This window comes from Enoplosus armatus, chromosome 20 (genome assembly GCF_043641665.1).
Source record: "Enoplosus armatus isolate fEnoArm2 chromosome 20, fEnoArm2.hap1, whole genome shotgun sequence".
Taxonomy (NCBI): Eukaryota; Metazoa; Chordata; class Actinopteri; order Centrarchiformes; family Enoplosidae; genus Enoplosus; species Enoplosus armatus.
In genome coordinates this window covers 14761235-14779254 of record NC_092199.1, presented here as the reverse complement: position 1 = coordinate 14779254, position 18020 = coordinate 14761235, and the positions used below count along the sequence as shown (strand labels likewise).

Genomic DNA, 18020 nt, shown 5'->3' with positions numbered 1-18020 from the left:
CACAGTAGGAAAAGCACAGGTGTAAATGATAAAATGAATGATGGCTGAATTCCAAGGGTTTACCAAACCTTGTTGGTACCACTGACTTATTGTGTGCATGAAAGTGTATATGGTCCTGCGCTCATGTATAAGCATGCGTGTGTCTCAGTCTCCAAAGAGATCAACAGCTCTGATTCTCCATTATGTGTGATATGATTTAATATGTGACTAATGGGATTTTAGTTCTAACTGATCATTGACAAACGCACTGGGATCCTGAGGCTGTACTCCTAATGACAGCTTCCCTGACTGTCACCCACAGAATTAACTGGCACAACAGTCGCATGTGGTCCAGCCTCCTGACCCAAAGGTAGCCATTAGACAGGCCATTACTGAGGATGTGGCTCTGTATAAATTACAAACTGGGCAGATGATTAGATGGATGCTAATCCACAGAGGGCAGGATTGGATAGCATAATCCTGCCTCTGGTAAAGCAAAGAAATTAGCTGCTTTTGGATGGTTTTGTATAGCCCTATATTCACGTCCTTCCAAGCATTTAAGTCTTACAGGAATTCCACACTGCTTTAAATGTGTGATGATGTTGTTGATGTTGTACCAATCTTGAGTTTGGTCTGTATTTACAGAAGCAAGACTCAAATATTGAAAGAGAGCAAGCAGATTACAGCTCTGATCTGACCAGCTACACACCCTACTATTCTGTCCCACTTAAATTTGAGTCAGTGCTTTTGGCTTGTCTGAATTGTATTAGCATAATATTGCAGGTAGCACCTCGAAACCCAAGCAACACACAATTCCGATATTTGTGTCACCTAAAATTGGCTCGGTGCAATAAATAACACGTCCCCATTGTCCCTGAAGAATGTTTTATATTATCTAATCCAATCTCACAATTTTGTTCTGTTTTTTTTTTTTTTTTTACAACTTGCCTGAAGAAGTTGCTTTACTCTTTCAAAAAGCTGATAAAATCAAGGAGAGTGTTGGGTCTAACTGCAAATACTATATATCCCATCTATCCCCAACCTTGTCTGTAAATCCATATTGTCTACGCTTCTAAAACACCAAACAGGGGAATATAGAGATTTAAATTGTGTCAGTGCAGATTAATCTTGAGTGAGAGAAAGGTAGATTGGTGAATTCCTGACGCCATGAGGTCCTCTACAGAGGTGGACAAATGCAGAGTCTCATTATATAACAACATCTGAAACATAAGAAGGGACGCCGACTGCTAAACACAGGTTTAGTCTTTATGTAAAATTAGGAGCTGACAATTAACTGCTAACTATAGCTGTAAAAAGAAATATCGTGATGTAAAAAGTACAATATTGACGCATAAAGCAGCAGGAAATTTATCTCAAAATTGTACTTGAGTGCAGTACTTGAGTTAATGTACTTCCACTGATTCCCAAACAGTATATTTTAAGTTAACATGGAACTAATGTAGTAAAGATTGGCCTTGGAAGTAACACTTGGAAACTACAGGAAGTAGTAAGCTAATTAGCTGTACAAGCTAACAATTGCAGCTTGTGTCAGCGCAGATAACACTGTTTAATCATGTCCTTAAACTTTTACTGACACCGGCCTCCAAAAAGAGTATCGCTCTCACTACAGCCTCATAGTAGACGTACCCCTTTGACAATTGTGGAGAAATCCGAAGCTTGACAGGCCTGCGGGGCTACAGTTTAGTCTGGATTGGGGTTGAGCGAGAGGTCAAGTGATGATCTTATGATGATGTATCCAAAGTTACTGTACACTTAAATATGTGTAGTAACAAAATGAGAAACTGCGGGAAAAGAGATGAACACGTGTTTGTACGGAAAGAGATTCTAATGTTTTCTGATTCCCTCTGACTTCACCCCCATAGTCTTTTAATAGTGCTTACTGAGGTGAATAGGAACGCACCCTGAAGCTGTTTTCTGGGAGGTTTCACCTTACCAAACTTCATCTCACACATTCAAACCAATTAAGTTCAAACTCCAAAGCTCTGGGCTGTGCGCAGGCCCTGCCTCCACCTTCCCCATCCCTCATGTCTCGTCCTTGGAGCTAAAAGGAAGGCAATTGTCAGGTGTAAACTCGCAGGGAGAACGTGGCTACATCTTCCTGTTTCAGGTCTTTTGAATTGCAAGCAGCAGGCACTGCCCGATGGGGTACAGCATCTCATTCACTCTAACCGCTAACACAGCAGGACTCTACTTTTACCTTTTTGGCTCGCCACCTTAAATAACACTTACAGCTGGTCAGAGGCTTGGTGGTGGTACTTTCTTTGGATCTCCTGCCCTTGGCAGATTCTTACAGAGGATGGCATCAGATGAGAGTACTTCCATTAATCGTTAGCTGTTGGTGAAGAAAGGCAGACATGCTTTGAAACCTTTCTGTGGTCTGTACTCATGCTTGAATAGCTCAATTTATTATCAGTATTTTCACTGGTCAGGCACTTTCACATGTAACCCCATACAAGGTCGTGTAATCAAATAACCGAAGCTGGTACCATTACTGAGTGTCAATCCTTTCTTACACAGTCACCCAGAAACAATGCCAGGCTGCTCTCTTTTGATCTAATCTAACCTGACATGCTCTTATTTATAAGCCATTAGATTTAGGTCTGATATATTTGACTCAGAAAAATAACCCAGGATAAACACCTTGGTGCTGTAACACATTCCCTTAAAAGCGCAACCTCATGTTTGTTTCGAGAGGCTTTGTTCCGGCTTAACTGGAGCTGTCGGGGGCAGTTTTATGGAGGAAAACATTGGGTTTTCATCAGTTTTCATAAATTCAACACAGATCCCTGCTCCAGCAACAAGTTCGAGGTTTAAAATGTGTAATTACTGCTCACCTCTACCTAGTATATTAACATCATCCCTGTTTCTAATGAGTTGTAATAAAAAAAATAATTAAACTAGAAAATAAACTATTAAACGCTGGGCCCACACATATTGGTTTGCGAATAATAACCGGCCATATAAATTAATGGTGCAGTTAATATGGATTAGAATACTGCAATACTGTTTTCACTGTGAATGCTTGAAATCACCTGAAATAGCACAACATTGCAATAAACAGCAATAAACATAAACGATGTCGCGCCCAGCGCCCATTGTCGTCTCCCGACCTGACGCCATACGTCTGCCGGGTCGGAATATAAAAGGGCTGATATCGTGCAGTCTGAACCTGGCAGAAGTCACATGCTTCCCACATGTACCTCATGATTCATTAGCTCTTTGGTCTGTTCCCTTTGCCCTTCCTCTCATTTGGCTTTTATCGATACGCCAGCTTTTCTACTTCAGCCAAGTGTAAAAGCTTGTTTGTGATATTTCAAGTTCCACTCAGGTTTTTAATGTGCATGACAACATTTGAATGGAAACAGACTTAATTAGACACCTGACATGACAAGGAGCCCCAACCAGTCACTGTTTTGTTTTGTTTTTTGGTTGGGAAGCAGAGGGTTAATCCTCAACAATGTGTTGTATTTTGTAGACATGTGTTTTTGTACGTGAAATTTTAATCTGAAAAATGAACCAAAGCTGTGAAATAAATACAAAAGTACAAATACAATGTGTCCAAAAGATAGTGGAGGGGAAGTATTAAATGGAAAGTACAAGTACCTCAAAATTGTACAGCACTCTAGTGATTGTACTTTGTTACTTTCCTCCATTCTACAGATGGAGTTCTACAGAAGAATGGCTGCCGGTTATGATGTAAGCATCGATGACAATTCTATTGCAGAATGTTCTCTGTCTATATGATCACTCCCCCCCCGAGCCAAGACACACTTCTCACTGACCCACCAGCTGAATTGTGCCTGATTTTGTGTCTGATCTCCACGTTACGCCACAATATCTCACGTGTTTGATCACTTTCATTATCAACCGCCGCCATGTCAAGGAGAGAGAGCAGAGCCAGCTGGGTAAGATGTTCAAACCAGGAGACACTTGACACATTTTGTTCACCGCTGCGCTTTAGGGAGAAGCCTGCTTTTGTTTTTCGTTGTGTTCATATTTTTTGGCCAAAAGCTTCAGCAATTACAATTCATTTAATGAAATCAATAATAAGATTACATTTCCTACCAATGATAATAATAATTTAAAGTACTTCCTCACAATCTGTCAGGTGGATTATCTGTGAATGTCTGACTGGATAAATAGTTCAAATATGAAGTATTTTAATTCATATACAACAAGTTGCAAATTAGGGTTTCTATTCTGACTTGTATGTAAATGTGTTCTCAGTGTCGCTGACAGTGAAATGAAAATGTCTTCATGTATTTATTTTATGGATTTTGCACAGGGCTATAACAGGGAGATGGAGGACATGAGACGGCGGATGGAGGCTGAGAGGAAAGAAAGGGAGGAAAAGTTGAGGACTGCTGCAAAAATAATGGTCCTAAAGGAGAGAGAGGCGTGCAAGGCCGACACACAGACCTTGCAGAGGAAGCTGTCTACCTTCGAGGAACAAAATAGAAGGTTGAAGGCCGACCTCCATGAGGCCAAAAAGAAGACTGGCTGGACAGAAGGAGAAAACAGCTCTCTTCACCGCGATCTCTCTGCCCTGGAGAAGAAATATGATGCATCCATGGGTGCCTGGTGGAAGGAACTCAAAAAAGAGCGTGAGAAGGCAAAGAAGGAAATTGAAAAGAGAGATGAGCAGATCATCTCTCTTCAGCAGAGCCTCCACGCTCAGAGAGAGGAAACAGAGAGGATGAGAGCCTCTGTTGATGAGTGGAAAGAGTCCAGTGGGGCGAAAGGCATGGAAGAAAGGTGGCAGAAAAAGGTCAGCCAACTTGAGGAGGTCCTCATTGAAAAAGACAAGCTGATCGCCAGGGCCAACAGCAAAAGACGAGCTCGCACCAACGCTCACGTGGACACCCTGGCCCAGCTGAATGAGGCACAGTCTGCTCTGAAACAGAGCCAAGTGACGTGTGAAGCTGTCGAGGAGAAACTCAGAAAGCAGCTGGCTGAGAGAGTACAGAGCTTCCAGACGGAGCTCCGAGAGCGAGAGGAGAGCTTCAGGAGGGAGCTCTCTTTCAAAGAAGAAATCTGGAGAAATAAGCTCTCTAAGAAAGGGAGCGTCCAGATTGAGCTCTCAAACAGAGTGATTAGGAACAGAAAGGAGATTTCTAACCTCTGCGAGAGTTGGGAGAGGAGAGCGCAGCAGTGGGGGGAAGAAAAGCGAGAGCTGGAGGAGACGCTGCATGTCAAAGAGAAGGAGGAGGCAGAGAGGATAGAGGAGATCGGACGCCTCACAGAGGTGAACATCCGGCTTCAGGTACGCTGCCTCAGCTCATCTTTTTGATTCATTAGCAGCGTATTCCAGAAGAGTTCAGCCCTTAAAGTGAAAGTGAAATGAAACATGCTGTCTTTCTCTTTTCAGGAGCGCTCAATGGAAAAGCAAAATAAGAGCTTCTGGAGCTGGAGTCTGCTGTCCTAAAGCAACAGCGACGGCTGTTTGTCTGCGGCCTGTCCAGCTCAGGACGGACCCCCCCTCTCTTTACTCCAACCCCCCCTCTCTTTACCCTAAACCCCCCTCTCTTTACTCTAACCCCCCCTCTCTTTACCCTAAACCCCCCTCTCTGTACTCTAACCCCCCTCTCTTTACCCTAAACCCCCCTCTCTGTACTCTAACCCCCCTCTCTTTACTCTAACCCCCCCTCTCTTTACCCTAAACCCCCCTCTCTGTACTCTAACCCCCCTCTCTTTACTTTAACCCCCCTCTCTTTACTCTAACCCCACCTCTCTTTACTCCAACCCCCCCTCTCTTTACTCTAACCCCCCTCTCTTTACCCTAAACCCCCCTCTCTGTACTCTAACCCCCCTCTCTTTACCCTAAACCCCCCTCTCTTTACTCCAACCCCCCCTCCCTTTACTCTAACCCCCTCTCTTTACTCCAACCCCCCCTCCCTTTACTCTAACCCCACCTCTCTTTACTCCAACCCCCCCTCTCTTTACCCTAACCCCCCCTAACAATTCCTTCTACCTCCATGTATTTCTGTTCATTTAAATAAAAAAAATGAACCATATGTATCAGCCTCCTTATGCTTTTTCTGAATAAACGTAGTTTTGTGGTGACATCATTTACTACAGTATCATAGTGAATAAAACAAATATTTTGTTGTCAACAGATGATTTAAATCTGTACAGAAGTATTCTCAGTGGCATAAAGAACAATGTCACAAAACAGACTGACGACAGGGGCTTAAAGAAATAACAATACAGGACACTCTACACAAACAAAACCACAGACAACAGAAAACTATTTTCTCAAAACAAGGCATCTTCCGCCCTCAGCCAAATTACTCCTAAGGGCTTAACCATTTTTACACAGTGGAAGAGCTCTTTCATCAAAAATAGGCATGTGTGTTGTGGCATTATTGGCATCTTCTCCCCTGGAACTTGAAAACTGCTGATCCAAGAGGCTTTGCTTGTATGTGGTTGTGGTGGAAGGAAGTTGACTTGATGCATAATGGAGTGAAATGTGAACAACCCTCTAGAGACACAAGCACGGGAGTTGGGCAATTGGTTTCAGGTTCCACCGGGTGGTTTGAAGAATCTGACTCCACGCGCATGACTCTCATCCTTTGGATTTTCCCGGCAAATCCGTCCTTTACATAGAAATCAGTCCACAGTGCATGTTAGAGGCAACCGAGAGTCTGGGAAGGACCCATTTTTTAAGTTATGCTCCAATCCATTCACACTTACAAGTTACAGCAAGTTACAATCAGGCAGTAGTGCATCAATGTAGATGTATTCTGACGCCTCTGCATACACTGTTATGCTGTTATGTGCTTGTACGTAACGATCAGTCTAACTAGGGCACAGACACTAAGAAGAAGGTTGCCACTAAGAAGAAGACGCGGTCGAATGTCGCAATCGTCATTTCCAGCAAGTGCACAACGGTCGTGTGCAATTTGAGGGAACACTACCCTGCTGAAATTCACGCATCACGCAAGTAAGTGTACACAGTGGAGCTGAGACACAGCATTACTCTGAAAGCCAGATGCAGACAAGCCAACGACAGAAAACACACTTTGTACGAGTCAGAGGTAAACGTCTTCTCGTCTCTGGGTGTTCTTGAACAGCAAAATATAGCTGTAGTTTAATAGATTATTGAATTGTGAAGTGAAATAGAGGTGTATGAGACTGGTTACTCTGGCTGCCATTTTTCCTTTTTACAGTGCGTTTCTGAGTGTACCTTCCTCACGCTGCCTGCCTTTCCCGTCTCTCTCTGTGCACGGGTCGGTCTTGCCTCCTTCTCCGGCAACTCACAGTCTCCATCATCATCGTCACCATCATCCATGCTGCCATTGACGCCATACAAATGCCCAGCTTTGCCTCCCACCAGCAGCCCTCTGAAGCCTCCCTGTAATCTCCTCTGTCTCCACGGCTCAGACTCTCTGCCTCTCTGTGGGTACATCTCTCCCTTATTTCATCTCTCCTAACTGCGCTACTCCTCGCGTGGCCCAGAAATCGATCAGGTCAGGCCAGGAGTCTTTGATTGGGTAGCCACACTGCTTCACTGGAAGTCTGGATTGGATTTCAAACCACAAAACCACAACATGCAGTTTCGTAAAATGGCGCCAGCAGAGCGTACCACAGGCGTGGCACTCATTCCATTTTTTTGATTTTGTTCGCTGATTATTCCTTCACCTCATTAAAATGAGCGGATATGTATCAACTGCACATCTAAAAGATAAATATCTAGACTTTATTAAGGACATTCCAGTGCGTCACTGCTGCGTCACAGAAACAAAAGAGCAGTTCTGCGCACTGACAGCTAATCCAGCAGCCGTCATTAGCAGTTTACTAACTGCTTCAGATTACGCTAAAGGTTGTCTCACTTAAATGAATACATGTTTCCTTGATTACTTTTTCCTCACAACTACGCATGTCTTCCTGTCACCTTAAGTGGGAGGGACTAAGACTGAAGGAAAAAGATGAGGGTAAGGGAACTGGGATGTACCCTGTGAGGGGACCTGATTTTTCTGTCTCCACCTCAATTGAGCTCAACGTCACCTTGAGCCCTATTTTTGACTTGACCATGGACTCGACTGTGCTTGGTGTTGGACCTGTCTTTGGCCTTGCAACATTCAATTAAAGTTAAAGTGCGTCCTGAAAGCTCAAGTTGCTGTCTCTCTTTGACTCAACACAAAGTCAATGTCTTTACTGCAAACTGCAATCCATTGAAGATGAAGGCCAGGAAACCTGTAGCCTCCATCACGCTAAGTGGCACTCACTAAGCACCCACACAGACAAGCATTGTCTGGTCTTTTCATGTACAGCTCGGAGTCACGACTCAGACAGGCAATAGGTGCTGAAGAGCTGAAGGAGAAATCCCATTAGAATCCCAAAGCCTGAGAACGTGAGATGTCTAAAAGGAGACAAAGGCTGAGTCATACGTTCAGTAGATTGGGAGTAATAGAAAATTAAAAACTTGACAATTTTTTACAAATGTTGTGACCTAATGGAACCGTTTAAGCTTTCGTCTCCTCACCATGAAGTGTTTTTCCTCCTCATTGATATATTTTTTAACACCAGAAAGTCCTGTGACTTTGAGGCTTCTTGTTTAGAAGCATTATGCTCGACTTCTCCTAATGTTGAAATAACTGCTTTTTTAAAGGTTTTGATGGGCTATCATTAGATAGTTTATAAATTCTTAATCCTAATTGTTCTTTTTGGATTATGTAAAGTGATTTTCAGCAGATTGCTCATGTTTATTATCTTTACAATTACTGTAGATCATGTTATGCTAAACTGGTATATAGGCCAAAACTCTTTTGGAGCAATAAGACCTCCGTTGTTCTGTAGTGTTGGTCCATCAGTTGGTTGGTCAGTGGGTCTGTTTGTCTTTCTTTCTCTCTGTCGGTCATCTCTCCAACGCTTCTAGACTATCTAGACTGAAACATCTCAAAATGATCCATGTTCCCCAGATGATGAATCCTAATGACTTTGATGACAACCTGACTTTTCCTCTAGCGCCACCATACGGTTGGCATTGGAGGTTTTGAGTGAAATATCTCAACAACTATTGAATGGATTGCCATGAAATTTGGCAGAGGCACAAAGGACCCCCTGTGGTGAAGTGTCCAAAAACTAATCTCTTCTACCTTCTTTTATCGCCTACATCTGCAAAGGTATGAGGTTGGATGGATAGCACTTGTTAACAAACATGGCTGATGATGCACTCTTATATCAGAGTAAATGTCACTCATTTTGTATCATGACCACTTGTTTTTGGTTTTACTCCATCATGGACATGTGTTTCTACTCCTGATATCGCACGACTATCCAACTATAATATAGTAATAAATGTGATATGACCGAAGATTTTACAGAAAAGGTCTTTCATGTGAAAGTCCCTCCAAAAACCGAATGAGAATTCAATCTGTGCTAAATGTGGCCCAACTCACTCCCATAACTCTTTAAAACTCTTACATCATCTACCAACTGATCTCAGACCAACATCGTGAGAGCTCAAATATGAGTTGAAAGGAGAAACCTGGCAACAGATGGGGACAGTCAAAGCCTGCTGCTTGTTCCCTGACTTCCTGGACAGTCTGTGGAGGGTTTGGACAGAGTGATGTGGCTTATTTGAACAACAAAGAAATCCCATGTTCTCTTCCTCCGCCCACCATCCTCCTTATCTCTGTTCTGTTCCCGCAGTTCTGTTTTTTTATGTAATTGTCGGAGGTCTATACACGCTCTCCTGCTGAGCAGGTAATGTGGGTGTGTGACAATCTAGGAAACTTTGCTCGTGACTCAACTGTCAAACTGTACCACTAATAACTCCTTGATGGAGGGTTGGTGGTAGAGGGGAATAAACGTGGGCTCAAAATGGTTTCAGGGAGATATGGAGGGAGAAAAGGCAAAGAAATGCAATCAACTCAGCTTCTAGTCAAAAGGAAGCAAGTGGTCCTCAGCTTGTCAGAAGGCTATTACCAGGCCGGAGATGAGAAGAGAACGATCATCTGACGCTGTTCAATCATGCAAATTACATATTGTTTCCAGGAAGCAGAACAAATACTTTCATATGTAGTTACTGCCATTTTTTTATTCAATTTGTGTCAAAGCAGCAGGCCGACCAGGAAGCTATAGAGACCCATAATCCCATTACAAAAAAGTATTTCATTTTCTTTACCCAGAAAAGTCAGCAGCCATCTTATTAGCTACACCAGCCTTACGGATTATTCTCTGTGCTGACACAACGTCATACAGAACTGTTGAGTTTTTGCCTTCACAATGACGGCTGCTTGACACCGAGGCGCAGGTTTTTGTTGTTTCACCCTCACAAAGCTCATTAGTCAGGTTTCCATCCAAACGCAGCACACATTTGAAGTAAATTTCCAATAACTCTGCAAAAGAAAATACAAATTAGTTGAGTGCTTCGAGATAAACAGTTGGTGGCGCTAATTTCTATTTATTTTTTAAGTTTTGAATGGCACCCGATGGGAAACCATGCAGAAAACATGATGTAAATATGGCATTTATGTCACATGCTTCTTGTACGCCATGATTTTTTGGGGCAGCTGTTTCTGAGATGCTGGAAGTGCGTGTTTCACATCACAAAACCTTTTGCGTTACCAACGAGGTAAACCTAACAAGCCACTGAACGCTGAGCTGTTATCTCATGGTCCAATGGTGGAGAGAATCAGTTTAATGCCTAAAGCGTAAATGCAACAACCCAACGGAGGGCCCAATTAGGATGTCAGACGTTTGCTCAGGAACTATTTCTTCCTGCTCGGGTATTTATCCAGCTAAGAGCCAACTGTCACTCACCAGTCCTCCATTCAGCAGGACGGCTTCAGGGCACAACTTCTGTTGCCTGAAGTGAAATGGCTGGTCAGAGCAGGCTGCTGTGATCTCTGTTTGCTTATACATTCTTCAGCTACCAGCTCTTGGCATTTCCCTGTGTCTCAGCATACCCAAAATATCATACGTATTAGAATATGTAGTGTTGATCCTACACACACCCCAGTCTTTAATGCTTTTAACCCCTGCTAGTCCTCAGAACATCCACTTATCCATGACGATGTGGTGCACGGCTCAGATTTCCACCTCAGTCTTTCCTCTCTCTGTCACACACACACTGAATCATCAAACTGAGGCTCTGCATCCAGGGTTGTCTGAGGTCGTCATGGTTGTGTGACGGCTACATGACCCATTTTTTTACCCTCACAGCTGGACACAGACCTCCGTGGATCATAGCAGTGTCTGCCAAAAATACCCCTGCTAATATGTGTGTGTGTTTCCATCGACACCCCCCAAATCTTTTCCCCTGTCTCTCCTGTCTCCACTCCTCTGACTAAATAATAGCACATTCAAATATGAACTTCCAGCAACTCATACTATTAGATACTGTGAAAATAATGTAGTCTTCCCAACTTCATCTACAGAGGCTCAGTCTTTAAAATCCAAAGACAAAAACAGATGAAAAGCTACACGTTCATGCAGGTCACAAAAAATACCAGGGGCTTAAAATAAGTACAACCGCTGGCAGCTTCCCCAGCACATCAATGTCATAGCAAGGTCGCACAGGATGCGTCATGTTTCAGTGGAGAGCAAGCAGCCAGTTTTTACTGACCAGACCAAAGAGCAGGCAGGTCGGGAAAAGTGTGTGTCCCACGCTGGCTGACTGAATAAAATAGTCACTATTACTGAAAGGTGTGTGTTGTGGTACACAGAGGGTTCAAGGACTTAAAGATGTGTAGCCTCCGGAAGTTGGCCCACTGTGCAATGAGTTTGTGAAGTTTCAGATCCCCTCCAGACATGTTTTAATACATACATATAAAAATACTTATGCTGAATGATTTGTGTTCGACGTGTTTTTACCAGTCCTCAAATTAAATGACAAAGTAAGTTGTTTATCTTTGCCTTTTACAATAGATCTATGCTGATCTACGCTCCCGTCAGCAAGAGGACATCATTTGTCAGCATTTCCCAAAATTGTTACAAATCACTATTGAAAAATGTTTATGTTTATATATATTTATATATATATATATACGTTTTATGAAGTAGTGAACGCTATGAGTAGGTTCAGGCACAAAAACAAGTTGGCTAGATTTAGATAAAGATAATGGTTTGGGTTAAAATGACTACTTTGTTAAGGTTAGGGGAGCTTTGTCATCATGCTTACAGTTCGTTTTTGGTGCGTTCAGCAGCTGAATGTGAAAACAAACTTTGCACATACATCATGCTGCACAATGATGGTCAAACATACTGTATTAAGGACGTGTTCCACATTCCCAACCAGGCGCAAGGATCTGGAACAGCTGTGACAAAAATCTTACAATCCAGTAAACCTGCAAAACAATTGATGAACAGCGAAGGATTGAATGCAGGTGCCTAAATCAAAGTTCAGGCTTACGGACAGGAAACTGGCAGGCAGGTTGTAATGAAGCTAACAAACAAGGCATTGGCAGGAAAGCGGAACATCATCAGAACAGCCAGTAAAAAACATCACAGATTTTAGGCAGGGCTGGTTGGACCACCAACACAAAGCAAACAACATCGACTGGCAAACAGCATGCAAAAACTGCCCTCTCTATATAAACACAGACATTTGGTAATGAAGTGCAGCTGGGGAGGCAGGCAGCAGGCCAGAGCGCACATATGAACTACATGTGTGAAGCACAGGAGAGCACACTGAGGGCACATGGTGGACAGGTGAGGAATAAGCAGAAAAAATACACAGGTAAGAAAACCAGAAATAGCTGTGGCCAAGATCTGAGTCAATGTTACCGCCCCGCGGTGGTATGCCGCCGCCAACCAGTCTAGTTGCGTTTTCCATTCATGTCTGTCCAGACTCATATAAATTATGTAGTGAATACTTGGAAGGAGTTGAAAAAAAGGTTTATAGGTCTTTAAAATAGTATATAAAAATACACCACTCCTGGCAGTTTTAGATGCAAAGCCTCTCTATGAGCTGGAGGTGAAACCCACTCACTCACAGGATCACGCTTAGCTCGGCGCGCTCCAACACGTTGTTTGTAGTCACGTGATTCCGATGACGACAGTCAACACGTGTATGTGAAATATGGAATCGGCCAATTCATTGTTAAATTATGGCTAAACACCTATTTTTAGGTCACAATGACCTTTGACCTTTGAGTCAAAAGTGTCACCTATTCAGTGTCCAGCCAACTGTGAAATATGGTCGCTGCTATCGCCGGCGCGGAGGCATGAAAATATTAATTCAATCTGGTATGTGATGTGACCATATTAACGCTTCTATCATTTGCATGGGTAGACTTTTCGTAGCAGCTCGTGTGTGTCTTGCCTTTTCGTCATGCTGGTAACTGTACCATAGCTGCCCCACTTGGCCTTAAAAAGTAGGATTCATGGGCTGCCTGAATTGACAAAGACCACACCACCTGTTTTGGAGAAGGTATTATGTACATTAACTTTCAATAGGGAGGAAGTATCTAAGTGAAAATATGGTTTGGCACATTTACAGACAGAAAGTCTTGCCTTTATGTGTACCTTTATATCTAGGATGTTGTGAGAATGAATGAAACAAGCAGCAAAGTTTTTGATCCTGCATTTACTGATGGGACCACATTCTTATCACTAAGCTATCTAATACAGCGACTTGTCATATTTCTCGGTGAGAACTGTGAAACGCTATCATTGATCACCTAAGTCCAAAGGAATTCTAGCATGCAGTGAACCCAGCTTTGACAGAACAAACAGGGATTGGGGTTATTGCTGCCTACTAAACTCCACGTGCTAGCTTTCTCTTGTCAACGTGATAGACTGAGATGACACAATTACAGGACAGAAAGCTGGCGCAGGAAAAAAAGACTGTTTAACTGTGCATAAATCTGCACAATTTGTACATACTTTATATTTTTCCGTGTATATATTTATTTTTGTCCCCCATATTTTTTATATCTGTATTTATTATTTGTATATTGTTTTTTCTTTTTTAAAAAATACTTCTAATTCTTATTGACCCAGTGCTTGTCTGCTGTGTGTTTCTGCACCTTTCTGTCTTTGCTGCTGTGACGTGTAAATTTCCCCGCTGTGGGATTAATAAAAGTCTAAAAGTCAAAAGAGATGCCAGAGGAAGAGTGAACTTTATCCACCATTCTCACAAAAATGACAAATGGGCAGTAGCATATAGAATGTAAGTGACAATACTTACAATACAGGTAATAATTATAGTATTAGCTGATGATTAGATGACAATATTACGCTCGTCTCTGTACACTAAATGTGAAGCTACAGCCAGGAGACGGTTGGCTTGGATTAGCATGACGATTTGAAGCAGCAGTATTTATGCAAAGCTAAGCTAAGCTAACCGTCTCTTGGCTGTAGCTTTGTATTTAAGCCAGAGCCTAGTTAAGTGGCATTGCAACACGCAACAATATATCACTGTTTGAGAATGGAATAACTGCATATGGTTAATTAACCTCAACCCCTATGCTGTACAGGCTTTTACAGAAGCACTCACTAAACCATCATTCACGTCTCTCAACATGACAGCTTTAAAGGAAGGTGAGATGACTTGGGGGTTTAATGTGGAAAGTCAAACTCCATGACATCCAAACATTACGCGGCGCACTCAAGGGCAAAACCGGGGTTAATTTGAAACACTCGCGTTGTAAGGTTTAACAAGTACAGCAGCAATAAAGGTAAGGTCTGCAGAGGTCAGATATGAGCTGGGAGGTGAAATGGAGTGGATAACAGGAGAGGAGAAAGTGATAGGGAATGGGCAGAGGGAGAGTTTAATGGTGTCAATCTGAACAAAGGCCACGGAAAGAGGACAAATTGAAGAAGAGGACTGCGAGGGATTAGGTGGCAAGTGTGGCAGAGAGGGAGATATCGAAAAAGAGGCTGAGGGCAGACACCGCTGGAGAGCAGAGAGTGAGAGAAATGGATAGCGGGGTAGAAGGATCAAGGCTGAGAATTCAAGGTAGACCCAAACACACTGTTCAAAGAAATCTCACACCATATAAGAGGAAGTTACAAAGCCACTGCATGATGAAAATTATAGCTATGTAGGCTTCTCCACACCTTCCAAAAGACGGGACCATTTTATTCTATTGAGTCCAAACGACTCCACTCCTTTCAATATTTGCAGCAGGGAAATTATTGTGCACATGCATTGCCTGATATCAGACAGAAGTGTCAACTCGTAACACTCCATTTCCATCTTCGGCCTGACATTGCATCCACTCTAACCATTGTACGTGGGGGAGGGGGATTTGATTTTCCCTAACCAATCAGACCAACGTATCCACCAGAATCTTGACAACAGTGTTAGTCCCACTCATGGCGCTGATTGGCTAAATGTTAGTCCTCCTTCGGCACTCATTGGATCGATTGCTTTTCAACCGAAAAACCGCTGTTTCACAACAGGTGCTTGTTGCTCTAGTGAAGTTACTGTAGTATGTAGTAGTAGATAGGCCAATGATTACAAATAGACAGAGTTTAATAAACTCGCCTGCCATTGTCATTTTCGGGGTTGATTTTGGTTGTTGATATTTGTGGTATTATTGTATTTTGGGAAGTTTGGGTTTCGTTTGTCCGGGTTTTGAGAAATCCATCTCGGAGCTTTCTGCCTCTATCCCAGCACAACAGAGATGACTGGAATTTCCACAGACCTGGAGTCTTAACAGGGACTATTTTCTACTGAGGAAATAGTCCCTATGAAAACTGTCCACAGTGAGGTCTGAGGAAATTCCAACTTGTAGAAATATCTCAAAATGTAGACAAATAAAACCAAACCTTGCAGCAACCTCACCTGGCAGGCTTACAGCCGCCTGAATTACTGTATTTCCTGACAATTTCCTGACAATCAGTGACCTAACAATAGTGAAGCCTCAAGATAACTACTATTTTCTATGGGTTCTCTATTGCTTTTTGAAATCATAGATTATTTTCCATTTATCACTGCAGCAGAGCAAATGAACACCCTCCCAAATATCATTCCAAAGAGACACAATTCAAGACGGTGTTTTATACGTTTGGTGTCTGGAATGCTATTAATATGGTTTCAGATAAATGGCTTCTCTTTTATGTTAAAACTAACCTATTTTTAACACAGTCCCTGCAGCTGGCGGAGAGAAACACCTTTAATTAAGGCTTTCGCTATCTTGGCTCCACAGACGGTCCATTACAGCTGCAGAGAATTGAACCAGTCACTAGCAATGAGAGATGTCCGACAGGTCATTTTGCCACAACATGTTCCAAAACAATTCTGGTCTAAAGAACATTACCAGCAGACAATTACTCACACCTCCCTTATTGAGAAATGTTGATCGGGTTTGCTGGGTCGCAGCCAATACTGTCTAACATTCACATTACCAAGTAGGTTGGTAATATTATCACTGTGGGCCAAACAAGGCCAAACAAACATCTTTTCCTCTGCAGTCTGAAAGTACAGAACTTGTTCCACTGACGCAACCTACAGCACACATCAGACACAACACTGATAGTGGATCATTCGGCACTGATTACAATCAATGGCAACGAGTGAAAAAAACTAGGTGATGCCTGTCGTTTCACACTACAACGATATAAATAGTTTTCCACAGTAATTGTTTATAATGCAGTAGTTGGAAAGCGGTGCGCATTTTTTTTTAAATGGATGATATGGTCCCATTGATTTCAGTTAGTGACTGATTGTATTTCCACCATGGGATAATGTGACGTTCATCTGGGGGCTTGTGGATCACTACAAAGCTCACGAACTGAAAGCGTTGCTGATGTAAAACAATGTTCATCTGTGAGAACGGTTGATAAAGGTTGGCTCCCTGTCTTACTTTGTGGATTTTATAAACCATTCTGCACAAAGCCTCTCGCGGCCGCTGTCCAAGGTGCTGATCCTGAAACCCCCAGGGGACATGGGAGATGTCTCGCCACCCATCTATCAGGATTCCTTCTACTACTTGGAGGGGATCCACTTGTCACGGCTGATGGGGTTTGCCATTTCAGACATCAGTGTTACTTTGGAAAGCTTTGCAATGAATTCCTCAGGTGTTGCACCATTAGTGGGTCTGAGTCTGCATTGGTTTAGCTTGCCGTGTCATATTTCCAGCAGGCTATTGTCCCAAACATGTCACCAAATCAGGTTCTGTTTTTCAGGTAATGTGGGGTGAGTATAGGTCGTTAATTTACTCGGCTGCTCGACTCATTTACCCACACCGGCACTGATTTTGTCACGAGTTGCAAAGTGGCTGTTGAAGCCACAGTGCCTGCTGTTTCTTGAGGGCATCACTGCCTACAGTTTGCAAACTTAGAGAAGGTACATAAACAACAGCCAATTACAGTAGCGTCAAACTGCAGTTATTATAATCCTATTTGCTATGTTCTTATGGTATTTTCATTGATAAAAGACATCCTACAACCTACGTCGTGCTGCATATGACCATGATGAGCAGTCCTTACATTTTGAAATGGACAGGGGGAGACTGGGAGAGGCTAAAAGTCAAAGGACGATTTACAGTGGCACAACCTAGAGGATGGCACATCCTTGAATTGGCTGTCGCTACACTGGATAGACGCTTCGCCCAACTTTCTCATGTCATGCCGGTCGCCAGTCATCGCCTCCTCGCTCTGCAGCTCCTTGTTTTTGAGCGATCACTTGAAAATGAACGGGTAGCTGCCACTTTATCTGTTGCTGCTGGTGTGAGAATGCGCGGTCAGTGACGGAGAAGACAAAGAAATGATGCCGACACTTCACTCATGGAAGTATATAAAGTACGCAAACCACCTCAACGAGCTACAGCAGCAAAAGTCTGCTCGCACTTGTATGCATCTAATAATGTCATATATAATGTATCACTCACATTAGCCTTTTTTCTGCAGAACGAGCACTTTTTACTTCAAGTAAATTCAGCAGATTATACTTCTGCACTTTTGCTTGAGTGGGATTTTACAAACAAAAATGCAAATGTGTCATTTTTAGCTGAAAAGAATGAATGAATGAAGATTTTCTCGAGCGGCTGGCAGGTTCGGAATATCTCCATGTACAGCACGCGGTGATGAGATGCTGTATGAACACAGTATATTCTCTGCCAGAG

The 18020-nt window shown here is 42.8% G+C and overlaps 1 protein-coding gene across 1 annotated transcript; it reads left to right on the top strand.

Moving 5' to 3' along the window:
- The first annotated feature begins 4300 nt into the window (after nucleotides 1-4300).
- On the top strand, nucleotides 4301-5425 carry LOC139303658 (probable DNA double-strand break repair Rad50 ATPase). The gene is made up of 2 exons (XM_070927498.1): nucleotides 4301-5263; nucleotides 5369-5425. The coding sequence occupies exons 1-2, from the start codon at nucleotides 4301-4303 to the stop codon at nucleotides 5423-5425; spliced, it is 1020 nt and encodes a 339-aa protein (XP_070783599.1).
- Nucleotides 5426-18020: the final 12595 nt, after the last annotated feature.